Here is a 26,455-nt window from a genome sequence, read left to right as displayed (position 1 = left end):
AGAAGGCAAACTGCCCCCAGGGAGAAGAGAGCCTTCAAAGTAGTGAGTAAATAGCATAATTTTATTGTATCATCTCCATATTTTGGTTGGATTGGTGCATGAAATAGAGTGGTCATTTCTTTCCCTTTATCACATGTCTTTCCAGCTCTTTAATCATTCTTTATTAACGTGTATGTGTTTCATTAGCCTTCAGGCTCACGTTTTGAGGAGCAATTGTTTCCCTTCTCCAGGGATTGCCAGGTCTTGATCTACCACGTTGAATTTGGGCTCTCAAGTCACCTCCATATTAATAAGGATCAGGTCATGGACATCAAGGTGTCTGTCCAGGCAATTTGAACAGCTGCTGATCACCTGTTAGGAGAGCTGCTTAACGCAGTGGCTTGACAGGGTCAGTGGTACCTGAACTGATGTTTTCAAAAGGAATTGTTTTTTCTGACACAGACTGAGATCAGAGGAAGGAGCTAGGAGTCTAATGATCTAGGATCTTGATCTGTTTTGGAAATATAACCCAGTGTACATCACTGGGCAAGCTATTTAACTACGGCATGGCCCATCCAACCCATGAAGATGCCCTGTCTATGACTCAGACTAGTATGGTCTTCACTCCTAATTGAGATGAACGGGTCCGTGGGAAAGTTGGTAATTAGGGATATGAAACTGAGTCACAATTTTCTTGTGGTTTTGTATGTAGTATTGGTCGCATGATGTGGCATGGCATGGTGTGCTGAGAGGGGAAGTGATGCTTTGGCTGTCTGACGGAGGAAAGACTCAGAGCTACTGGAGAGATCAGAGCTGTAAAAAGGGTGGAAGGCAGATTTCCTGGGGTCCTGAAGGTGAGAAATTCTTACTTAAGTCAGTGTCTTGCTGGCAAGCAGTCTTCTTCAGAGAAAGCTGTGTCTAAGGAGCAGGCTGAAATTCGTGCCTCTTTCCACATTATTCTGTGTTCCTAAGTAGTAACTTGGTCAATGCAGACCCTGTTGGGGTAGGAGGTCAAGCACTGGCAAGTGTTTTTTACCTAGTAGCAAGGAGCAAGGCCAGGAGGCAAGTGCAGTGCTAGAAAAGCTGCAGGGACTGTGGAATGATACTGGGGGTGTCTTCCAGAAGCAGAATGGCAGGGCAGTGCTGTGGGACACCTCCAGCACAGGAGCAGGGGAGAGGACAGAGCTCCTGATGTGAAGAACTATCAATGGTGATGGCATTTGTGTGAGAAAGAACAGATTCTGCCTAGGAAAACAAATATTTAGACATGTGAAGGACCAGAACAGTGCTCAGGAGACTGTGTGCTCATTACCAGAACAAAAGAATGGCCCTGTCATGTGTGTGCTTGGAAAGCAAAGACCTGGCTCTGGTCTTGGCTCTTTGATCTGTGACCTCTGTAGTGGAAGAGGTACAAAATCCCCTGCTGAAAAGCCGCTCGGTCCCCAGATAGCTGAGATAGCTGTTCTGCCTGTGTGCTGAAGCCCTTCTAACATGCCAAAGGGGGGCTCTCCAGGAGCAGGGCTGTTCTCTCTCTTGCAACCCAGGACTGGGTCCTTGTGCTGGTACATGTCCCAGTTCAGCTGGGCACTCCGTGAGGATGAAAAGTTGTTCAAACCAGCTCCATGGCAATCCACCTCATCTATCTGTAAAGTCCTGACTTAGCAAAAGCAAGTGAATTTAAGCAGGTTGTATGAGTTGTTTTTTTGTTTGTTTGTTTGTTTCAGTTGGGAATTGAGCTTTTCTCTGAGTTCTGCTGAATTCTGTGGAAATTTCTTTGGTGAATGTAGGCCTTTGTCTGTTACTTTGGAATCTGTAATTTTTCCTGTCCAGATGCCCTACAGTCTATGAGGCAACAGCACATAAAATAAACCCTCCGCAAAGAACCAAGAAATCTGAACTTCATGTGTGATCTGAGAGCTTCACAGTGCATGCAAAGAAAAGATTGTGAAAGAGGAGCCTGACTACAGCAGTCAGGCTAAAGTGGAGAAACCTCTGGCCTTGAGAATGAGCATCTTTTTGTATTTTTTGCCTATTACTGTTTGCCTTTCCTATTATTATTTTTTCTGTCCTTCTATCTGCCTCCTTCATTCCTTTTCCCTCCATTTTTCCCTTCTACTGGTTTAAGTTTTTTTTCTTCCATGTTATTTCATCTTCTTCCTCCTCTCTTCCTTCCCTAACCCCCTCCCCTCTTTTGTTCCAGCATGGTGGGCTTGTGGTGAAGCTGTGTAAGCCTGTTGCTGAGCTGATCGCTGGCTGCTGCAGGAAAAAGCAGCTGTTTGCTGCAAGGACACAGTCCCTTTGGTGGTTTGACAGAAAGGCTTTGCAAAGATGAAAGGCATTCATAAAGCTAATAAATGGTGCCAGCCTTGGAAAACGCAGCTTGATGTAAAATCTGGGAGTAACAACTGAGTCTAGGTAGTAGATAATAAATATATCAGAGAGCGAAGGTGGTAAAAGAAGGATTTCCTTGAAGAGATGACCGTTGCACTTTGTGGAAGAGAAGAGCTGGAAGGCTTGTATCTATTGTCAGATAGGACTTAAAATGAGATAAGGCTTAGTGAGCTGGTCCTTGTTACTGTTATTATGTTCAACTTGTTGGTCACGGACCAACATGACCAAACATTGGGAAATAAGAGTTAACGTTATTATCAAAAATAAGAGTTAACGTTATTATCAAAATCAAGAAAGTGCTCTTGCAAAATGAAATACCACAGCAGCAAGCTGTTACCTCTTTCATGCTTACATCCTCTATATCCGGCAGAACAAGACAACACAAGATGTAGAAATATCCTTTCAAGGAAAGCTCAGGAAGTAGCTTTTTGCATCGACCCTTATAACTTAAGCCATACGATCTACACATCAATATGTCTGTCATAATCCATTTGGGTATCTTATACCATTGTCTAATTGCGTGTTCATTTAGATTTATCTCCCTTCTACATCTGGAATATCATTAGGATGATAATGACCTTTCATTAGATAATCTTTAAGGTCCCTTCTAATTTAAGCCTTTTTATGATACAAAAATCAGAAGCCATTGGGATCATAACAACTTTATTAATATGCTAGTGGTATGAATCCTTGATGTCAGAAAAGTACAACCTCAAGAGGCTTTATCAAAACTTCCACTCTAAGCACATCCCAGTGTTTTTTGTCAAAGGCAAATCACTGCTCCTCCTGGATGGTGATCAGCGGCTCCTCCGACGACCAAGAAGCCCCACCAGCTGTCACACCGCAGCACGTCCCGGTAACACCGCTACAGCCACCTGTGTGGGTAGAAGAATGCAGCCAGACCTGGGGTTGTGACTGGCAAGAAGGGTTTAATAAACCTTGCCATTTAGTAATTGTTTCCTTTGGCTTGCCTTTGCCCCAGGGATGAGGGTGCACCTACGGTTGATTATGGGAAACCAGACTTCACAAACTGAGAGCGTGTGGGTTTAGTGGGTTCCTGCTCTCTGAGCAGGTGTGTTATAGTGGAAGCAACTCCGTGCAGGGAAAGGGGATGCTTTGGCTGAGGCCATACCTCTGCTTCTTTAGCCTCAGGAAAGTGGATCTGAGCTCTGGAAGTGGACAGTTGTGTCCCTGCCTGTAGTCGACTTGACCCTTGCAGGCTGGGTAATTTTCCAGTTCCTAAAACACTTTTTCTCTTTAGATTCTGCTCTAGGAATTTGTGTTCCAGGGCTTTTTCAGCACAGTGACCTCCCTTCTGCATTAGTGTTTCTTATACAGTACTTAGCTTTAATCTAATTCATTAAGGTTATAAATTATTTTAAAATGAAAATTAAATATATAAATTATTATATTATACATGTTAATTAATTAGCATTAATTAGGGCTACCTACTACCTGTGCACCTTGTACTTAATTTCCACTTTAAAAGGTGTACAAATATCTCTGTGTCACTGGGCACTCAAGGTACTTTCTGATGCTTACCTTTGGATAGTGCTGGATTGCAATGTTGCTGTGATAAAGAAGAAAGACTTCCTCCTGAAAAAACAGCTCACCTTCAAACTGAGGATACCTCGTAACAGCTCCTCTTCCAATAACACATTAATTCAAATATCAGGAAATGGAGACCTTGAACGGTTTGTTCTGCAATAAAAAGGAGGAGTCTGAACAGAAGATGCAATTGGTTGCTTCATTTGTGTTTTCAGCTGTTGCTGGTGTCTCTTCATGACATTCCTGTGGGAAAATCAGTAAGTGGTGAGGGAAGAAGCAAGAAGAGAAACTACCCAGAAGTAGTTCACGCTGCCTGATGCTTTTTGGTGTCTGTAGGTTCCGTTACAAGGGCTATGAAGGTATTGCTTCATACACTGCCGGGTGCGCTTCTTTAGAGGAAGTGATGGGGACTTCACTCTGCTGCTTGTGTTTCGATGTAATAGTATCTGCTAATTTTTAGAGAACATAAAAGATGTCCGTGTCATGAATATCACAAGTAGGAAGAGGTGGCAAGCCCTATAGGAGGTACTTTTGTCTTTTTTTTTTGTAGTGGGTTGAGATTAACAGGGCAGCAATGCACCTATATTAACCATACTATTTCTGTTTGAGGTGTGTTTTTGCTGCTTGAAACCTGCAAGACTGAGTTATAACAGGACAGTCTATTCAGTTAATGCCTAGACAGGGATACGCGGCTGTTCCCAAAGTCTACATTCAGTTGAAATTCTGTAGTTGTACATAGCAAGCTATTCACCTATCAGAACCAAAAGCACTAACTTCTTAACTTTCTGTGACCCCATCCTCAACTCCATTTGTCTGTAAGTGAAAGAGTAACTTGCTGAGGAGCATCCAACTTGTTCCTGTTCTGAACTTGCAGGAACATGCCACAGATGAGACTGGATTGCCCTTGAAGAGAAGGACATAGGAATTCGGTTAATTTTGGCGGCTCATTGTTATAAAACTTGCCCTCCAGCAATAGGGGCAAAGAATACAATCTGTAGACAAATGCAGTGACACTTGTCTGACCTAGGCCTAGTTTAATTATTCCAAAGCTGCTATGCTGTTAAGAATAAAACCTTGTACCATCAGACCTGTGGAGTTAGTAAATTAGGAAAAGGGTTCAGTCCAGCAGATTGCATCTTAAATTCCCCTATAAAATATGCCTAACTTAATATTAAGGTGTGAAAGACTAAAAGTACAATTCAGTTTGTTTGTGGTAGATAATTTTCCACACCGTCTGTTGTATTTTTTTTGTTGTTGTTTTTGTTTGTTTGTTTGTTTTTTTAGAGGATAATTGTTTTGGAACAGCTCCTATCATGGTCTTTCCTGTAAAGCATCGTGAGCCTCATCAATACATTAGATACAGTGAGGGCAATATGTGTTACGAGCTGAATATGGCCTAGACTCTGAAAGTGTACTTTAGGCTGGCCAATAGAAATAGCAGATGCATCAAATCCTGAGCCTCCAGAATATTGCCTGTGTCAGTACCTGTTTTCCAGAAAGCTTCCATTTTTGCTTAAGGTCTCTTGGACGATAGTTGAAGAGATCTGTCCTCTGGACACAATGTCTTGAAAGGGGTATTTGAAAGTCCTCTTTGAAAGACAAGCACAGACTAACGCCTTTCCAAACATCTCAGGGCTGGAATGATCATGTTTTGTAACTATAATTTTACCAAATGTAAATGCTAAACAGAACTCCATTTTGTTGCTATTACAGGAAAGGAGATGTAGTTTTAAGCAGAGGAAGCATGGCTTATGTTCCCAAAACTTTTACTCTTGGAGCTAGAACAAACTTTGTTAATGATTCATTGTCGTAGAGACACCATTGTTATGACATAAGTAAAGATCCATTATATCAAAGGTTGGAGTGGGGTAAAGGGAACAATCAGGTTTGGAACTGAGATATTAACCATTTGATTGATCATAGTAGGTCAAAAGATAGCATCCAGCAGTGCTGACTGGCATCCAGGCAGACTTTGCTTGATCCAGTGTTTGCAGGACAGCCTGCTGGCTTAAAGTCAGGCTTAGGACATGGCTTGGATCCTTGCTGTGCCCAAGTTTCAGCCAAGCTATGATTAACTGGTGCTGTGTTCTGGATGGGCATTCAACTCCTGTGTTCAAAGCTGGCTCAGAAGTTTCTAGCAAGCCATGCACAGCAGCAGGGAGATAAGCTTTAGTAGTTGACTTGTTAGAATCTAAAGGTAAATCTTGTAGCTCATCACCTTGTATCTGGGTTACTGTTGGGATTTACGCTACACTGCTCAATGGCAGGTGAGCTGCAACCTTTGAGCTGCAACTAGAAGCTCTACAGTGCAAACAGGCACGTAGGATTATTGCTTAAAAGCTTCAGTGAGGTCTAGTGGTGGAGGGCAGGTTTCTTCATCCCTAGATACCTGCTCTGCCATCACACTGCTGGAGGGTGCTGCTATGGGAACAGGGGTGGTAGAACAGGCATTGCATCTTCTTTTTGCAGTCGGAACGCTAATCTGAACTAAAGCTGATGACAGTTTAAGGTAGTGCGTAGCCCCGATTGCTGAAGAAGAGATACATAAGTTGGTCAGGTGCCCCTACATTGCAGTGGGTTAATCCCACTTGACAAAGGATAGTCCCACCAAATGTAATCACAACCAAATCTGTCTGGGTTTAAGCTGCAAGCTACAGGTGCACTTGAATTTGTGACTCTTAACCACAAGGATGCCATTTGGTTGGGCAAGAGGGGCGTGAGGGTACATGACCACATAGAGATGGGAGCGCTTTTGTACTTAAGGTGACCGCATACTTGTTCGGTTTCTTTAATCAGAACTTAAGAGCTAGCAATGAGGTGTGGGAATACTCACATTTGCACCTTGTGGTAACTGAATCCAAGAATGAAGAATGATTCTGCTGGTGATACACAACATCTGTGAGTGTTAAAATATGCATGTTCAATGGTATGGTTTCTTGACTCTTCACCTAGTCAATGATTACTTAAGCATTCCTCTCGTACTGTGAATTCAATAGTAATGAGTTTCAATGAGTTAATCTCCTTGAGCAGACCTGTACAAATATCAAGTAGTGTGATAAGCATTGGAGAGCTTTTAAGAAAATATAAGTGGTTACTGCTAGCGCTGCAAGAACATATTGACCCTAGAAAGGGGTTCACTGCTAGAGACAAGATATTCAAAGGATATCAGCAAATAAAGATCTGTGTGAAAGGACAAGACGGACTTGCAAATACTCTCAAGAGGTAAGAGGGAATTAGAAATGACATGCCATTAAGCCATTACCCTTGGCCATGAAGTGCTGTGTGGGATTTCTTAGGGAACAGAACATGAAACAGTGTGTTGTTTGTTTTTGTTTTTGTTTTTTTTTTTTTAATATATCAGATGAAAATTTGTGAAAAGAGAACAGGAACTGACTACTAAGCCTGAGTCAGTCCAGGTCTAATATACAGCTTCTAGTTTAATGGGAAGAAGAGCATCTGAAAAGATCTTTTGCAACCAATGAGAGAATAAAACCTTTAATAAAACATTTTAATTTTAAATTGGGGCTGAGTTTAACAGTGACATTCTTAATGAGTTTATGAAACTTTATTTTTAATAACATGCATTTCTGAGATTGAACTTCCCAGTGCTGGATTTCTGGGAGCTCTCCAATTAGAAAACACTGTGAAAACCATGTGAAATGGGTTATTTTGCATTTATTCCACCTTTCTGACTTTTTCACTTCATAGTTCATGCTGAAGTGTTTTAAAATTTAAAAAAAAAAAAAAAGTACTTAATTTTTTAATTTAAGTCCATTAAAAAATGGACTTAAAGCTAAAATTTTCACAGAAAAACATTATTTAAAAAAAATTTTTTTTTTTTAAAGTTGCTTCGGGAGGAAATTATTTTCTCATTCTCATTGAATTCTGAGTTTAGATTGGATAGAATATTACATATCATTAGGCTTCAGAAAACCTGATTTCTGTGGAGGAGTTGCAAGTCTTGATTACAATGGCTCTCTCTGTGAACTGCATACCTAGAAACTAGCTGGAACAGTCTGCTTTTTTAGGGAGCTTTTCCCTCAGCTCTGTTCCAGGTGGATTGTCTCTGGCTTGACATCATACCCTTACGTAGGGAATGCCAGCCTGATGCCTTTCTCCCTAAAAATGTATCCATGTGCATATGAGCCCTCAGTGCCATGCCTCCTGAAGAGAACCCTAAGGATGTGCCCTGTGTCAGAGGGGAGGGAGTCAGCGAGCCCTACAGGACACAGGCAGCGGGCTGGGGACTGACAGGGAGCTGTTAGCTCTGCGGAAGGCTGCACTGAGTGGGGCTGTTGTGTTTCTCCAGTGGGGAAGGAGCAGAGGCTCAGCACTCGGGGACTGCTCTGTCCCCTTGCTCCAGGAGGGACCAGTGCCTAGGTCTGAATTTGGAAGTCTATTTGAGCTTCTTCATGGCTTGGCTGAGCTTTGCTTTAGTTCCCGTATTGCTTGTGGAGATGAAGACTGTATAAGACTTCAGCTTAAATATCTCATGATGGATAAGTGCAAAAACTTAATACTTTAAGTTCCAGCCTAATGCCAAAGCAAAAATTCCTATCTCATTCTGTGGCCAAAAATGGACTGATTTAAAAATACGTTTGTTTGTTTTGAATTCCAGATACGTCAATATTTGAGTCACAGTTCTCTGCAGAAATCTGTGTAAGACTTGGATCATGAATGATTTCCTTAGGAAGGAGAGGTGGTTGTTGATGACTTGTTTGAAGTCTCTAGATGGCATTGCGTGGACAAAGTAGAAACAGTTATGGAAAAACGCCTGCCAGTTGCCAGGAAGATCAGTACCTGACAAGAGATCTCTGCTTGTCTGTCTGCCTGCATGGTTGGTTGGAGAACCAGAGTCCTGATCAGAGGCATCCTTGTGACAGCTACACTAAGTCAAAAGGCTTAAGGGAGAAAAATATTTAGCATGTGAACATGTAGATCAGAATCTCAGCTGGCTTAAATTTGTGTCTTATTTCAGTAACTGCGGGGCAAGGCTGCACAGGGAGGTTTATGTGGGAAAGTCAGACCTCTGTGTTTGAGTGCAGGGCAGAAGGCACAGGGAACAAACCCTTTTCTTTTGGGACAGTTCTCAAAAGGGTAGTGCTTCGAAGTTTGTCTGTCCTAATAAAGCTTTAGAAGAGCAGGAGTTAACATGACCGCTAACAAAGTCAACGAGACTCTGCCATTTGGGCTGTGCAGTGCTGTCAGTACAGCCTGCACCAGCACACCCACCGCTACTTTGGGACTATTTGCAGTGAGGTGCAAAGACCCCCTTGCAATCACAGAGCTCTAACCTGGTAGGCAGGAGGCAAATCTGATGTTACAACTGCATTTGTAATTTTTACACAGCCCTCATTGTGTAAGGTGTTTGTCCCCTGGCCTTTGGGTAATGATGCCATGTATTAACCATCCAGGACATAAGTCCTGTGGATTGTGTAATGAAGGAGCGGCTGATGGGGAATGGGCAACCTAAGCTTCGGATTTGTGTTGGTTTGGTCCTAGTTTTCTTCAGTGCAAGCCCTGTTGGAGCAAATAACCCCAGCTAATTAGCTGCTCAGAGGCTGAGAGTCTGGATATTGCTGCAAATGGAAACAGAACTTGCTGGCCGTTGTCCTTACTGCCAGCTGAGGGAATGTGTGGTTAGCAGTTATACGTGAGGATTTAAGCTGTCAGCCGGCTAATTGGGTGTGAACACAGACTCTTGGCGCAAAGAACTCTCACAGATGAAGAAATAATTTGCTTTGTTTGCTGTACCACTTCTCAGCGAGCTGCCGGTGAGAAAGGAAAGCAAGGTGCTAGCTGGGGACCCAGCAGCAGCTTGGTGGTTGGTGAGAAACGCTTGTCCTGGCTGATCTCCTGGGAACAGCCCTAGGAAATACCTGCTAAAACAGGACTTCAGTAGGAAGGTGGGATGTGCACACCTGATCCTGAAGCACAGTATCAGCACAGGTAGCTGTCAGACGGTCTCTTATACACTTCACGTGACTCCACCTGTGTGACCGGTTGTGGGCATCCTCCTTAGGTTGTCAGTAATGGTGGATCAGTAATGGGACTTCTGTGTGAACAGCCCCAGACCTCTGCTAGCAGCCTGGGACTGCTCTCTCAGGGCCTGTGTTGGGTTATGCTCCCGTGGGCCATCCTGCGGCCATTCCCTGTTACATGCATTATCACTCAGAAGTCACTGATGGTTGACTCTGCACGACAATAGGGTGCAAGAGCAGCTCTGTTATTAATACCTATTTAAATACGGTAATGGTATGGATATGGATTGGACTTTGGGTTTTAGCAGAGGAGCACAGCCTGTGTCCTGTGATTCATGGATGTTTAATGTATCCTTGCGTAACCTGTGCTGCCTGAGGAAGGCAGGGGCTGATGGCCAAGTGTTGGCTACTGGACTAGAGGTGGGAGGATGAGGAACTCTTAGGAGTGGGTGTGGAGGTATACAGATGCTGCAAGATGGTTTTTAAGCACAAGCCTGCTTGGTTAAAGTTTTAGGAGATGTCAGAGGATGTTTTTTGTACTACTTCATTCAATAACAAGGCCTGACTGTACCTGGATTCCTTTGTCATCCTTTGGTATCCCATTCTTCTATCTTCCCTGCTTTCAGGCCTGGCAGCCCTCCTCTCTCTGCCTTTCAGTTCTCCTGGGGCTTTCCATGACCATGGCAGGTTCCTTATCTCTACAGCATGCCCAGTCCTGTTGGAAGAGCTGCTCAGACCCTGCCTGATACTAACTAGTCTGTTGCACTGGGGCTCTTTTAATCCCCAAACCGTCATATTTAAACAAAGCTGCGAAAATTGACTTATCTACAGCTCAGTGGGATTACTCAGACAGGTGTAACTCTCCTACTTGCTGGTACTCCCCCTCTTCCAGTATAAATCAAGACAGACTGTGAAAATTCATTTTAAATTTCATGTCTAGGACTGTATCTTGGACCTTCATGACACTGAGAAGTAACCACATTGCTTTTAATGTCCTTATAGCCTGTCTCCTGGAGGGCTGCTGCTGAGCAGCGAAGTGTGACCGAACTGCTAGCCAAGCTTCCAAAGAGCTGGATTTGGCAGAGATCTGCAGGTTAAAACCAGCCTCAGCGGACAATGGTCAGGGGAGCCAGCTCAGGTGGTGGCACACAGCTGCTGCTCCACTCCCAGCAATAAATTATAGCTGCAGCTCCACTTCAGAGCTGAGGCTCAGAAGGAGCATTGGTGTGAAAACCCAGCTGTTCCTGCACGGAGCAGCTTTTTTTGAGGTGGGTCAGAGCAGGGATGTCTGCAGCCTCCTCATCTATCGCCCGATTGCTGTACGGCAAACAAAATGCCTCTTTGGCACTCTGCTGTGCTGCAGCTAGGAGGGCAGGATGGGCTGTGCAAGGGATGCTTCCCACTAGCGTCTGACCTGAAATAGGTCAAGGAGCTCATGGGAGTTGAGCTGGCAGTTAAGGTGGAGAGAATTATTCTCGCCTGAGTTTGCTCTCTGTGCTGTTGCAGAGGGGAAGGCTGCAGATCTTTAATTCGTACACCTGTGCCTTCCCTAGCAGGATCAATCTGACAGCTCGCACAGATGCACCTTTCAAGAGCATCCACTTTTTCTGGCCCCACTTCCATCCCAGCCTGGAGGTACCCGATGCAGTGCCCGGCAATTGGTGGCTTTTATTCAGGGCAGTCTGTGTGCTTGTTCCTGCCCCCAGCAGTGCGTGTGTTATCCTCGCCCCAGGGGCAGGCAGGAGGCCAGTGCTTCGCCTGAGGCTGAGGGCCCTTGTCCAGGTCTGTGCACTCACCCGGCAGCTGGGCACTCAGCGTTCAGCTCTGTGGGACTGGGAGATGCTCCTTAGTGTCATCCAAACCCTGAGAGGAGGTGAAAGAGAGAGCAGAGGCACCATCTGACATTTCCCCTTCTTTCTTGCTCTCAGAATGATTTGTGTGACGAGGCAGAAAAATCTTTACAGGAGCCCAGCCGTGAGGCAGGCAGCCCTGGAGGAGAACCACACAGCCCGAGCCAGGAGCCTACGGGTTAACGCACAGCACCCAGCTTGGGTCACCCCAGGCTTGAGGAACAGCCCAGATGAAACAAAGTACCTTCTGCCCAGCTGGGGCGCAGATAAAAGATCCCATGGCATTTCTTGTGAAGCCTGGAGGAGACTGCCAGTGCTGAAGCTGAACTCTCTCTGCCAACAAACAAAACTGTCTTTAAACTCCGAGGCTGTGTGTGAGCTATTGTTGGGGACATAATGGCTTCTCTGTTTCCCTGCACAGTCACTGCTCTGCAAACACACCACTAGTCTCTTTTAAAAGTAGTTGAGTGTAAATTAAGTTCTGAACCAGAGAAGAGGTTTCATCCATTTACTTTTCCCTGCCCTTGTTTGACGTTTGTTGACAGAACAGCACATACAGTAGATTTACACCCTGGTTTGAGTTGCCTTCCTTGGGGGTGGACATCTTTTGTGCTGACTGGGACTCACAGACACAGGGCTTGGATAAAAAATGGGCACATACCTTCTTTCTAAAATAACAGGAGTGGGGGTAAGGCTGTGCTGAGGGGCAGTGCTTGCTAATCTCCTCCCTCTGAGGAGTGTTTCAGTTTGGCTGGCCTGGCCTGTTTCCTCTAGTTAGGTCAGCACTGGCACGCTCACCGCTTCCTAGTCCTGCGTGTGCTGCTGCTGCAAGGCACCAAATGCTGCTCTGACTGCTGGAGGTTGCGCTACCTGGGGCTGTTGAACATCCACAGAGGGTGAGGTTGGTGGATCCTCTCTTCACTCGCAGTGCCATGGATTGGTTTGTCTCTGAGGAAAGCAGATGCTTTGGTAAGGTAAAGGGTATCTTGACTATTGCACAAGTATCGTAGTCATGGTGAAAAGCCAAACCTGTGCTACGCAGGGGGAGGTTGGTCCCTGAAGGTGATATGATGAATTTAGATCTTTTTGATGGAACAATTCTGTAATGGGAAAGAAAATGGGTCAAAGAGTAGTTCAAGCCATATTTCATGAATTGTCAGTCCTAGCGAGATATCACTGACTTTCCATTCCCTCAATAGCTCTTGACTTAGCTTGGTGTGTGTCTGGAATACGCTGGCTGCAGATCGTCTCTGTGAGCTATTCTCACCCACCAATGAAGTGCAACCCTGTGCACCCCATGAGCAACTTTCTGCAGGAGGGGGAAGCATGGAGAAATAGGAACTGGCCGCCACCTTCTAGAAGTGGCACCTTCTAGAAGGAGTCCTTGCAGGCTCATTGGAGAGGCACTCTGGCCAAGGACCCTGAGCAGAAGGGGGTGCTATGCTTGCGCTGGGGTGCACCAAATAGAGTCTTGTTATTGACTAAGATGTGTATTGTACTGGTTAGTGGCAACCTCCTGGACAGGGAGGGACTTCTTCAAAGCCATGGCATTTAAAAGCAAGTAATATGAAGTTAAAGCTCTGAATTTTTCCACTGAAGATGATGCAAATCATAACTAACACCAGTTATGTTCTGCTCATCTGACCTATGTAACTGCTGTTGTTTTGGGTTGTGAAAGATAAGACAGGTGTGTCTTATATATAGATATCAACCAGGTGATAGCTGCTGGCCTGGGGCCTTTTCACTGCAGGGGCTATAGCACTTCAGAGCTGTTACCAAAGGGCTTCCAGGAGTCTGTAGGGTCCCCATCCTTCCCAACAGAGAAGCAACTGAAACATTTGCTGATAGCTAAAATCCTCAGAGAATAAAGTCACAGAGCAAATAGTTCTCCTGTTGACATTGTTCACTTCCTCATCTTCTAGAACATCCCCTCCCCTCTTGATAGTCACTTTCACTTCAAAGCAGGACTTTGCCCTAGTGGAACTGTCAAGGCCAGAATTGGGCTCACCTCTCCTCGTTGCTCCTTGTAAAACCGCCCTTCCACGTGCAGAGCTGTCAACTGCCAGGGAGAGAGGGGAAATGGTGGATATGAAAGAAGATAGGTGAAAAGACTCCTCTTGTGCCTGATCATCTGTTCCCTAGCTCCCACATACCCCAGAAGCAGCAAGATTGATGACCCTGTCTCTTCCCACAGAAAGATGAAGAAGCGCTATGTGGTGGCTCTAGTCCTGACTGTAGTCCTACTGGGGCTCGTCTTGTTCCTGGGACTCTTCTTTGGACTGCGCTCTGACTCAGAGGACACACACACCTATAAGAGGGCAGCTGTGGCTACAGACGCGGGGCAGTGCTCAATAATTGGAAGGTACCCGCTAATTCTGCTGTGACTCTTGCTATCGCTGACAGCTCTTGCACAAGACAAAACTGTTCTGTTCTGTTTTCCTGGTGTGTGCAGGTGCAACCCTGGCAGCTGCACAGCACAGATACTCTCATCTCCCTGTAGAACGAGGAGGCCGTAACAAAACCTGGGCTCTCATAATGCCCAAACAATGTTACTGCAGTCACTCAAAGATAGTACGGTAGACAAAGATTCCCTAGGCACAGAAACTACAGGAATGAGAGATGCTTTTCAAGCTTTTCTTAAAATTTGTTCTTCAGTTCCAGATGCAAGTGATGCAGATTTCAGGCTCCTTCGAGCTGTCGTTTCCGAAGTAATGAGTGTGGCTGGGATGTCAGCCTCCCCCATGTACTTTGACGCATCTTGCTATCTTCAAGCTAGTTTGTATGCCTCTCAATTGAGGGGTGATCTGGTCTGTACCCAGACCATTAGGATTTCTTCCCTAAGGAGACAGAAGCTCAAACATCCTATTCCTGGGAACCTTTAGACCAGGTGTGGATGAAAGTTCCTTAGAGAGAGTCTGTAATATCTTCTCTGATGAGTTGACTGATGAGTGACATGTCACCATAAGATGCCTTCTCTGCTGTGCCTCAGGGACATCCTTCAGCAAGGTGGATCTGCGGTAGATTCTGCAATTGCAGCTCTGCTCTGTGTGGGACTCATGAACGCTCACAGCATGGGCATTGGAGGGGGACTGTTCTTTACCATCTACAACAGCACAGGTAAGGAACAAGGCCATACATATCTGGAACAGGTCCACCCCTCTATCTAAAGCACAGAGGGTTTATTTATGCTACCTGAGTCAAGGTAAGAGGCTGACTCTCCTAGTCTCTGTAGGACCATGTTGTCCTCAAAATATCTGCCAAGAAACTGGCTCCCAGTGATCAGACTTACTCAGCACAGACCATGCCTGGGTGCTGAGTTCAGAGCTAATCATCTTGCTTCCTTCCTGTCTTTAAAGGAAAAGTGGAAATCATTAATGCAAGAGAGGTGGCACCAAAAAGAGCCTCGGAGGCCATGTTTGGGAACGACACACAGCTCTCTCTGAAAGGTATGGCAAAGGTTATTTCACTGCTTTGGGGGTCCACACAGCTCCAACATTAGCTGCTACTGACGTGTCTGGACAAAGAAAATTTTTTATGGTTATGTTCTTGCATATCTACAGAATTTCTCACCCGCATCTTGCCGAAAATGTCCTCTATGCAGTCTTTTAAAGGCTAACAGATAAGCCCAGCTCTACCTCCTACTCCATTAATCGCTTTTTGTTTTCTTGCTTTGGAAAACTAATAAATTCTTTGTCTGCTCCAGGAGGATTGTCCATCGCTGTTCCCGGAGAAATCCGTGGCTATGAACTGGCTCACAAACGTCATGGCAGGCTGGCGTGGAAAGACCTGTTTATGCCCAGTGTCAAGCTGGCAAGAGAAGGATTCCCTATTGGGAAAGGCCTTGCAGCAGCCATCAAATCAAGAGAGACGTCAATTGAAAACAACCCCTCACTGTGGTAGGTAGAGAAGTCTCACTGTGGCAGGTAGAGTAGTTGCAGATCTGTGCAGAGAAATTTGGGGTTACTGCATCCTAGCTGAAGAATCTGTGTTTCTGTAATGTAGTGTTTGTGAGCCTGTGCCTGCCCTGCAGTAACTGTACTCACTGCACCTGCTGATGTTCCAGCTCCCTGAAGGTGTTAAATTATGTGGCCAATTTTGGGGATGTTCATTCCTGGCTTTTAAAGGGGGAGATAAATTCTACTCTTAAAGTCCATTTGTCTGAGCAGAGATGGAGCTGAAGTACATGCTGGGATGCATCTGTCAAATGGCAATGTGTGTCTGAATCCTTAGCCTTTCCTCAGGCTGTAAGTGCACTAAACTAATATTACCTGCATTTGGGGCGATTGCAGGGTATATTTTTCTCCTTGAACATCTCATCTGCTGTCAGGCAGTGGGTTGCTGGGTCATCTCTTCCTCTACAGTCAGCCTTCCCAGAGCAATGCCTCTGATCATCTACTTCTGGCAATGACTGTGAACACGGAGGATTTTAAATACACTTCCTCTTACAGTCCCATGGCGTCTGTCTCCAGCCGCACTGGAGATCATGCTTAATCTTTTCTTTTCCTGCCAGCTGCAGGTTGGTTTGCAATTCCAAATGGGATGTACAGTCTGGACTCCTGTACTTCCATCTGGCAGGTCCACAACATCACATCCATGATCCCTGATGAGGGAGCTAGAAAGGGACCTGTCTACTTGGAAGTGCTCTGACCATCAGGAATCAGAATGCATTCTCTTGGACTCACTGGAAGCTTTGAGCCTTTTAGTTTCATAGTCTGTGCTCTGAAACTGAGCTGCTTGAGTTCAAGGACTATGGTCCCTCGTGGGCATCTTGAAGCAGTTAACCCCATGGGCAGGTAGGAAGGGTGGCCTGCCTTGGTAACAAAGATTGACACTCCCTCCAATAGGCTTCACTGAAAAAATTCTGAGCAATGTGGAATCCCAGGTCAGAAAACCACTGTTCAGTTATATGTCCCGATGCAAGGATAGTTCCTCTCCTCTCCACAAAGGCACTAGCATGAGCAGTCGAATTCTGTGTCAGCTGATACAGCTACGCGTAGTTTTGAACGTGTCTCTCAGATGTGATCTTCTCAATCTTCTTTCTCCATTAGCGAAGTGTTCTGCAGAGGAGGGAAAATTCTGCAAGAGGGTGATATCGTCAAGATGCCTAAACTAGCCGACACATATGAGACTATAGCCAATGAAGGAGCAGATGCCTTTTACACAGGAAGCCTGGCAAAACAGATCATCGCTGACATCCAGAGTGTAGGTGAGAAACAGGACATCTGTTCAAAATAGTGTGAGTGCCTGACTGCTGCAGCTCAGCATCCAGGGAGGAGCTGGTGACCTGCAGAAGCCTTGGAAGCAGGTCAGGCCTGCTGCCTGAAATGCCACCTCTGAGACCTGTGGCAACAGGAGGCACAAGAGAAGCTGTTTTAGTACTTTAATGGATGTGTTTGAAACCCAATTAGAAATGGGGGGTAGATACTGTGCATTTTTGCACCATATAGTCTAGCAAGTCTTATGTGTTCCTGGGCATCACATAGTGGATACATGCTATTTACAGAGCCTAAGTCCAGCAAGTTACCATCCCTGGTGGGTTGCATAAGAAAAGGTTGGATGTGATACTTAGGGACCTGGTTTAGTGGGTGATACTGGTGGTAAGGGGGGTGGTTGGACCAGGTGATCTTGGAGGTCTTTTCCAACCTTAATTATTCTATGATTCTATAAGTTTCTACCTGAAACAATACATACATGGTCCTGTAAACTCTTAAGTTGTTTAATCTCTCAATGCCACTAGATGGTGGCAGTACCCTATCCTTGCTAGCTAGCATTGGCTAGCTTCAGTGAAACTCATGTGCATAAGTCATTTCCTGGATTTTTTTGTGATGATTAATTACTGTCTTCCCCTTTCTGATAAAAAAAAAAAAAAAAAAAAAAAAGCAATGGAAGGAATGTACCTGTTATTCTGTTTGTTGGGTAGCACAAAGCATCTGCACCCAAAAGCTGCATCCTTCCCCTGTAAGGAGTGTTCTTAAGGACATTTTGTTTCCTGCCATTGCTGGTGTCTTTTGTAGAAATAGATGGATCACCAGATTTTTGGCTGCTGTAAATCAGTCCAACTTCAAGCTTAGACTACCTGAGTCTTGGCTGGATCTATCAAGGAATAAATCCATCTCCTGTGCACCTATCTTTGCTCACTTTACCTTGCAAATTTTTGCTTTGTCTGTGTTCCCTCTTGACCTTACTGTGAAGCCTGGTATAAGAGTATGACCTCCTCTTCCCACCAGAGATCACAAACCCACATCTATAGTTTCCTTCTCTGTTCCAGGGGGGATTGTCTCAATGGATGACCTGCGGGACTACAATGCAACAGTGATTGAAGATCCCATACAGGTTACGCTTGGGGAGTTTACCCTCTACACGCCTAGTGCCCCCCTGAGCGGCCCAGTGCTAGCCCTCATTTTCAACATCCTGAAAGGTGAGAGTGCCACTGAGCAGTGCCCTACTGGCAGCAGGAGCTGGGAGAGTTCCAAAGACAACTGCTCTTTTGGTTATGGGAGCTGGGTCTCAATAGCCCTCCAGTAGATAGGTCTGAGACCTCAGAAGAGGATCAGAGATGTGGAAACATTCCTTGTCTGCTGTAAACTCAGGGACATCGCCTTTCTACCTGAAATAGAAGTGCAAGAGGAAAAATATGCTTCTGAATGCAGCACTTCCCAGGTACCTGAATGGGTGGAAATGAACTTGTACTTGCAGCTTTTTTAGAAAACATCTCCCCAAATACAAATCCTGCTGATGCCTCCCACAGTGCTCAAAACTACTACAGCTCCTGTGCTCTCCATGCAGAGGTTAGGACAGTGCAGTGACTGCATATCTGTAGAGACTCAGTTTCAAGATGATCCCATACAACAGTTTTATTAGCAGCCTGTTGACCGTGTACTTTGCTTTGTGTTCACAATGGTTTGTCTTCTGTTGCCAGGATATAATTTCTCTGCTGACAGCATCAAAACTGTGGAGAAGAAAGGTCTGACTTACCACCGCATTGTGGAGGCCTTTCGCTTTGCCTACGCCAAGAGGACTTTACTGGGAGATCCAAAATATGTCAACGTTACAGAGGTACCTGGCAAAAGCCTTTTCTTTCTGCAACACCCAGGCTACTGGAACATGGCTTTTTGGTTTTGGGTGACTAAACATTGTCAGGGATGCTCTGCGCCACCTGCTATTGACAGGCACTGAAATATCTCTGAATCAAAATGGGAAGTCCTTATGCGACTCATGGCTGAGCTGTGAGGGATATAAATGGAGGAAACCTTCCCGCTATTAGGAAAAGCAAAATCCTCAATTGACCAGGAGCATTTGAGTATATTTAGGGCTAACCTTCCCATTTTTCATAGTCTTTGGAGTCATTGCCTAGATGATACTCCCAGCACCCTTGTCGCTCTCTAACCACAGTCCTACCTATAGTAAATGGACCTACGGATGAGAAGGGGTGAGGCAGGAAACCTGCTTTTTCCAACTTCACACTTTGTGCTTTTACTTCTGTGATTCTCCAAAAGCAGCAGGATCTGAGCACTGCCCAGCTTGATGGACACAAATTTGCAACTTACCGAGCAATGATCAGAGCTTGCCTTGGTCTAGTCCTCTCAACCTGACCCCTCTTCTCTCATCTTTGAAGCAAGTGTAACAGTGCTTGCCTACACCTTACAGCAGTGTTGAGGACAGCTTTCCATAGATCTGCAATAATGGATACTGATTAACTTCCCACATAAAGGGGCACATTGTACAGCTTCTTCCATGACTCTTTGGTACAGTGTCCATCTTTCAAGAAGGAGGAAAAGCCCTGCTGGAAAAATATAGCCTCACTGCTGGGATTTGCCACTCTTCTGTGGTCTGAAGTGTTGGATATCAGCCTCATACATGTCTCTTAAACTTAATCTGCTGAGTAACTGCATTGGATTTCTCTGACAGGCAATCAGAAACATGACGTCCGAGTTCTTTGCTGATAGTCTCCGAAGAAAAATCACAGACAACACTTCCCATCCAGTTGACTACTACGAGCCAGTATATTACACTCCAGATACTGCCGGTACATCCCACCTCTCCATTGTGGCTGATGATGGCAGTGCTGTGTCCGCCACCAGCACCATCAACCAATAGTATGAGCTCAGACATTACTTCTGTGTAGGCCTCTGCCATCTTCCTAGTGGTGGTTCTGTGGTTGGTATAAAACATCGCTGTCATCTCCGTAGCGGGGCTGTGATGGGTAGCACTGTTGATGGGCACTTCTGCTAAGCTTACAGGTCAGTTCTTAATGCTGAGACCTGTGTAGTTGGGTCAGAGGACAGGATATGTGAAGTGGGGTCCTCTGTCATGTTGGGTTCACCCACTGAGGAAATATCCACTGCATCTGGATTTTCTCATAAGCAGTGGTATCACTGCAGGCTCTGATTTCCCAGGCATCTGGAAGGAATTTGAGCTGATGCAGCTGGTCTGAAAGCACAGTATTTGTCTAGAGTGCTGTCAGGAAGAGCTGTGTTCTGTATACATGGCCTGAAGCTGGGGGAGGGCGGGAGGTTCTTTCTGTCCATAGAAAATGTCACTTGACACATCTAAGCATGACCCCAACCATTTCCAAAGATGGCAGTCTTTGAACTACGCTGCCTCTGAATGGAGTGCAGTACTGCCCGGTTGGAAGGGGATTAATTGTATTTTGCTGCTGTGCTTTTCTTCCCCTCAGGGTCCTTGCAGGGGAGCTATACAGCAGGATGCTGGGCTGCCTTTCCTCTTTGTGTAGCTGTGTGCTCACGGTATAAACTGCTTCCTTCCCCCAAGGGGTGACAGAATGTCCTTTGCAACACAAGGGAGTGGAGAGTTCCTCCCATCAAATTCCAGTTTTCACAGTGCAGTAATTCACCTGAAGCTTGTCCTGGATTTCCTCTGATCTTCACGTGTCTGCGCTAACTTGTTTTGTCTAGCTTTGGCTCTGACGTACGATCCAACGTGAGTGGAATCATATATAACGATGAGATGGATGACTTCAGCTCACCTTACATAATCAATGGATTTGGGATACCTCCTTCTCCAGCAAATTTCATAGCACCAGGTAGCTGTAAACTACCTTCCTGACTCCATCCTGTATCTCTATCTTGCATACTAAGGCTGTGGTGTCTGCAAGGTAGGCTGCAGCATGTTTGAAATCAGCCACAGATCTGGGGCTTTCTGCAGAGTGGAGGTGAACATGAGGCACGTGGCATCCCTGCCAAAAGTGCACTCCCAGCCTCCTCTGGTATACCCTGAAGAAGGAGAAGCCATCTGAAGAAAACCTCCTGGGCACGCCTCCTTCCAGCAACCAGAAATCCTTTTGCAGGGAGCTCAGAGCATATCAAGTGAAATGACTTGGGGATATGAAAGATTTCTTTGAATTTACTAGGAGGGAGGCAGCAGCAGGAGCTGACTGCTAAGTGTTACACAGCCCTATCCAGCCTTCTCCCTGTGCTGTCTTGGGTTCTGTAGCACAGCTCCAGACAGACTTATTTCATGCACCTAACCAAGCACCCTGCCTGCTCCATCACTGCTTCCTGCAGAGCCATCTCATTGCCACAGCAGTGGGCTTGGGGTTCTGTCACCCTCCTGTACCACGTTTTGGAGAGAGAGAGGGAAGTGATAGGAAGTCCCACAGTTTAGGGGAGGCAGCTGCATGATGGACAATCCCAGCTGGGACAGAACCATGGAGGCAGGAACCTTCAGCCTCTGCACAAAATACTAGGGTTCAGCTTTGCATTGTGGTAGCAACAAGATGTGTACAGGGGACACTGGGACCCCTGAGGGATGAACAAGACCACCTGAGTCAGGAAGGTGGATATGGAGGCTCTGGGTTTAGATGTGGAGTGGGAGCCGGCAGTCTGTAAGCTACAGGTGGAAAGCTGAGCCTCTGTTGCATCTGTCCCCGACAGGTAAACAGCCGATGTCCTCCATGTGCCCCTCCATCTTGGTGGACAAATCAAAAAAGGTCAGGATGGTGGTTGGTGCTTCTGGAGGAACAAAAATAACCACAGCAACAGCGCTGGTATGTGATGATGTGGGCAATCTGGGGGCAAAGGTGAGGCAAAACAAAGTGGGGGAGAGGCAGTGTTTGGGGTTAAGGGGTTCATGCCTATGATATGACCATAGCCATGGCTCCCTGCTGCAGGCCTGGGGGCTGAAAGAAAGGTTCATGCCCGGCCTTCTGAGGGCCAGGCCTTCAACCCCAACTCCTGCTTGCAAGAGCGACAAAGGGTCTCAATAAACTACTTCAGTGACTCTGGGTTTTTCCTTTGGCAAATTGTTCTTAACACTTGTAGGAGATGTATAACCGGTTTAGCTTTGACTTCTGAATTGCCATGAACTCTTTGCCTAGTTTAGAGTCATTCTCATCCAACCCCCCAAACTTCAGGTGAAAATCATGCGGAGTAGCTAAATAAGAACTTAGGCCAGGCATGGTATCATCTGAGAGGCAGGCTCTTTGTGACCTGCTGTGGCAGCCAGTCAAAGGCCCAGATAGACCAAAAATGACTGTAGGGGAAAGCAGTCCCCAGTGCTAGTGCACACAGCTATCCAGAGCACCAGGCTGCAGCTTGCTTTCTGGCTAAGGCAGGGGAAAAGGCTCTGAAACAACTGCTGCAAGCAGTTTTCAAAGCCCTTCATCCTGAGGCTGTTTTCACTTGCCAGCAGCTCCAACCTGCAGTCTAAGCAAATGGGGATGAGCCAGGTTTATGGAAACTGGTTGCATAGTAGCAAGAAGCTGTAACTGTATGTTCACACTGAGGTGACTGCTGCTTGTCTAAATAAGAAGCTGTAACTGTATGTTCACACTGAGGTGACTGCTGCTTGTCTAAATAAGTCAGCATGGGCTTACTCACAGCAGGATAAATCCAGCTTGAGGATCTGGTCCTTCTCCTGTGTTCATTTTAGCCAGTCTTGGTCTCTTTGTGTGGAATTCATCCTAAGCGTATACAAGCTGACTTGCTGCAATGTACCTGTGTTTTTCTTAGCCAAGAGAGGGAGTGCTGAAAGCAGCAGGAATTAGAAATTACATATTTTATGTGCTCTAGTGAACATCCTTCAGAAGTCTCTGCCTTTGTTCCTGCAAGTGTGAGATCTCTTTGAAGGCAACTAACTAACATTAAGGCTTTTTTGCAACTCTTAGACGATCATCAATTCCATCTGGTTTGGCTATGATGTGAAGAAAGCAGTGGAAGAGCCCAGAATTCATGATCAGCTGTTTCCCAATATCACGGAGCTTGAGGAGCAAATAGAGGAGGTTTGTCTGGCTTGAGGCTGGGTTGTATATGAGCTTTTTGTGTGGTGCTGGTGTCATATTGTTGGGAAGGCATGTGTGTGTAGAAAATCGTGATGTGTTGCCAAATTTCCTAGGTGAGCAGTATTAAAGCTGGCACAAGTGCAGTACTGGGTCACAGTGAGCTGTTCAAAGTGTACTTTTAGTCTGTCATATGGTTTTAAAGCCTAATGCATTCAAGCATGAGCTATATCTGAAACTGAGGCTATATTTCTTCCAGTTGTTTGGCTTGAAGTACTTGCAAAACAGCAAGGATACTATTTTGCTTCAGGGCCTGAAGCATCCAAACAGTCTAAATCAGATGACCCTCAGGAAACTCATGTTCTGTTGTGCTACCTCCTCACAAATCCTGAAGTGCTGCTGCAGAGCTAGCAAGGGAGAATTCACAGAGGGACCCAAGAGCAGATGTGAAAATATTCTCACAGAAAAGGTCTCTGTGCAGCACTGTCAGTCTGAGAGCTGATGGCAGGATTCAGCTTGCCTTTGGGGACCCAGGAGTTGGCCTTGATGATCCTAGTGGGTCCCTTCCAACTCAGATATTCTATGAAATGTTACTTCCAGCTGTCAGTCATTACACAAGTATGCTCTTTGACCTGCAGTCACACTCTTTGACCTGAGCACACACTCAACACCACAAATGCCACATCTTCTCAATTCCACCTGAAAACCAGTGAATCCTAGAAAGCAGAAGGAAGAAGAGAGACAGCATGTAGTTTTAGGAGACGTACCTAATACAGGCACTGTAGGCTTGGGTAGTCATTCAGGTCACAGACTACAGCACATGAGCAGTTTCTCCTGTTGTCCTCACGCACTTCTGCATTTCAGGGTATAGAAGAACAACTAAAGAAGAGAAAACATGATACCACACGAATGACTGGCAGTGCGGTTGTGCAAGCCATTCTCAGAACAGATGATGGATGGGCTGCAGCCTCCGATTCCCGGAAAGGTGGCTTCCCTGCAGGCTACTGACCTGGTTCAGCTCCTTTTTGTCAGTGATCTAGTGACACTGAGGTGTGTCTCGGGGGAAGATCCTTTAGGTCTGCAACTCAGGGAATTCTCACAGGAAAGAGAACAAATTTGCCTGTGATTCTATTGACAGAGCTGGGACTGATGTTCTCAACAGCCATGCCTCATGCCACAGCAGTGTGCTAAGACAAACATGTCTACCAGGACATGACCTCCTTGAAGAATCTGTTCTGCTTTGAAGAGTTTGATTCCTGCCTCCTCTCCATCCCATGAAGTCAGATTGGGTACCTAGTTTTTGAAGAAGGTCCAGTTCACGCAAGCTGCTGGAAGTGTTTTGTTTGCACAGTTTCAGCTACCACAGTTTCAGTGTCCCTGTCACAGCTAGAGAAGAGATTTGTTTCTTGTTGATTAGAGGAGTTACAGGACCATGGGAACTGGGTTTTCTAAGTTACAAACTAATCGATCTGTGCCACAGTGGTGAGCTCAGCTCTAGCCTGGGATAAACCTTCACAAACTCGCCACTATTTCTTTTAACAAAAGATGTTTCTGCTTTTCACTTCAGTTGATTAATGGAGATGGATGGGTAACTTGGGAAGTGGCTTCAAACTTTCTTATATTTCTGTTGAGAAGGTCTAAAGGGAAGATACTACCTGTAAAACTCTGAGCACAATTAAAATAAATAAAAACGGAGCCACATATTTTTCTTGCCTGCACAGTTGATATTGCCAAAAGGGATGGTGAGAGTCAGCATGAAAGAAGCTCTTTAGAGATTTTTCTCTTTTGTTCACTCCTTTGATGAAGCTATGAATTTAAAAGATGATAAAGTGTCCAAAACAAACTAATTTTTCTCCAGTTTTCTTCCTACCACATCATACTGCAGACCTGGACTACCAGAGTCTGTGTAAATCAACCCTCTGAAAAAGGGAACACTGCAGTTACTCATTTGAAGCTAAGTTGTAGTTAATCAGACAATGACCTCTCAGAAATCTGTATCTGATACAGAACAGCTAACAGTGTCTGCAGCTGTGCATGAGTGGATTTTGGTGTTCATCTACCAGCATGGACTATCATATCGTATTATATATCAGATCAGATAAACTTAGCCTGTGATCAAAAAATGAGTGTTCCCGGATGTTTGTACACTCCAGGGATGTTTATGAAATCTTGGAAACACAGGTGACAGTAAGTGATATTATCTATGTGCCTTGTTGAAACTTCCTGTCAATTTGTAAGAAATGTATTGAAGGAAAAAAAAAAAAAAAGATTTTAGGCATCATGCAACTTCTCTTTCCCAATAGTTTTTGGAATTGAGGCGAGTCTAGTTTCAAGGTAGAAGTGATAACTAGGTAGACCATGGTTAAATCAAGTGTTTATGACTGAGATACACATTTGCTTGTATCACTCCCACAAAACGAGTGGCTTTTACCAAAAGTATCCTGGGATGTGCACTGTGCTCCTTTTTCCTGAGCTGTTACTGATGAGGATGTGTTCAGTGGAACTAAGACAATGATTGTTAACAATGTAGTCATTGTGTTCCTGGAAGAATGCGTTTGGTTTGTGGCCAGACCTGTACACTTTGTTTCTCTGAACTGTGACTTCCCATTCTTGGCATTCCATGATGGGTGTCAGTGGCAGGCTGCAGTTTAAATGCACTCTGCAGAGCATTTTAGGAAACTTACATGTAGATACAAGTTCATGTATGGAGCAGCATCAGCCAGTTTGCTGGAAATTCTTGTCCCTTTAAACCTAGGACCAGCTGAGCTCTTTCTTTTCCCTACTCCAGAAGGGAAGTCTTTTCTGACTTCCCTTCTGGAGACCTCAGCTACTACCACAGCTAAAACCACTTCTGCTTTAAACAACTCTTATAAATGCATTTGAATTCTTTACTGGATTGTTTTGTTTTGTTTTAACGTATCACCACAAAGGACTGATTTATAAAACTAAGCAGGACTAAGGCTTGCTCTTGCATTCTTTAATTTTTAAAGCATATTACCCTATGCTCTAGTGTTTACATCTTATTGGACATACCTGTACACAGGGCACACTCACCTGCCTCCTGCTTTGATTCCACGTTCTACTGCTTATGCTGCTTTGAGGCTCTCTGTGTGTCTGTGTGGTTCATACTGTAAACCAGATCAGACGCTGCAGGCCATTCAATGTGTCTAAATGTTCAGGTACAAGAGAAGACTTCTTCCTGCTTGTCTCCCACCCCTTTGAATGTAACTGCCCCTTCTGCTTCTGAGCAGAGCCATAATGTCTTGATGTAAGCTGCCAGGTATAACGCAGGGTGCGGGGTACAGGACATGTCACTTCAGCTGGTTCCAGTGGATTTGAAAGGGAGCTCTAGTGCTTCAAGGCAATCCAGAGCATACCTGAGGGAGTTCATCTCCTTCATCTGTTCTGTGGCCTAGTCATACCACAGTTTCCACAGGCTCATCCAGCCTCTGGCAAGGGCTACAGGAAAG

At 45.3% G+C, this 26,455-nt stretch overlaps 1 protein-coding gene across 1 annotated transcript; it reads left to right on the top strand.

Moving 5' to 3' along the window:
• Positions 1-23,993, top strand: GGT1 (gamma-glutamyltransferase 1; the record flags this gene model as incomplete). The annotated part of the gene is made up of 13 exons (XM_084297087.1): positions 1-42; positions 13,944-14,111; positions 14,739-14,866; positions 15,106-15,195; positions 15,453-15,645; positions 16,798-16,955; positions 18,018-18,167; positions 18,669-18,805; positions 19,658-19,845; positions 20,665-20,792; positions 21,643-21,755; positions 22,875-22,988; positions 23,850-23,993. Exons 2-13 carry the CDS (start codon positions 13,948-13,950, stop codon positions 23,991-23,993), a joined length of 1,707 nt encoding a protein of 568 aa, XP_084153213.1. The 5' UTR covers positions 1-42; positions 13,944-13,947.
• Between the last annotated feature and the right edge of the window lie 2,462 nt (positions 23,994-26,455).

The sequence above is a fragment of the Netta rufina genome, assembly GCF_964035555.1.
Source record: "Netta rufina genome assembly, chromosome: 17".
NCBI lineage: Eukaryota > Metazoa > Chordata > Aves > Anseriformes > Anatidae > Netta > Netta rufina.
This window is presented reverse-complemented; position numbering and strand designations above follow the sequence as displayed.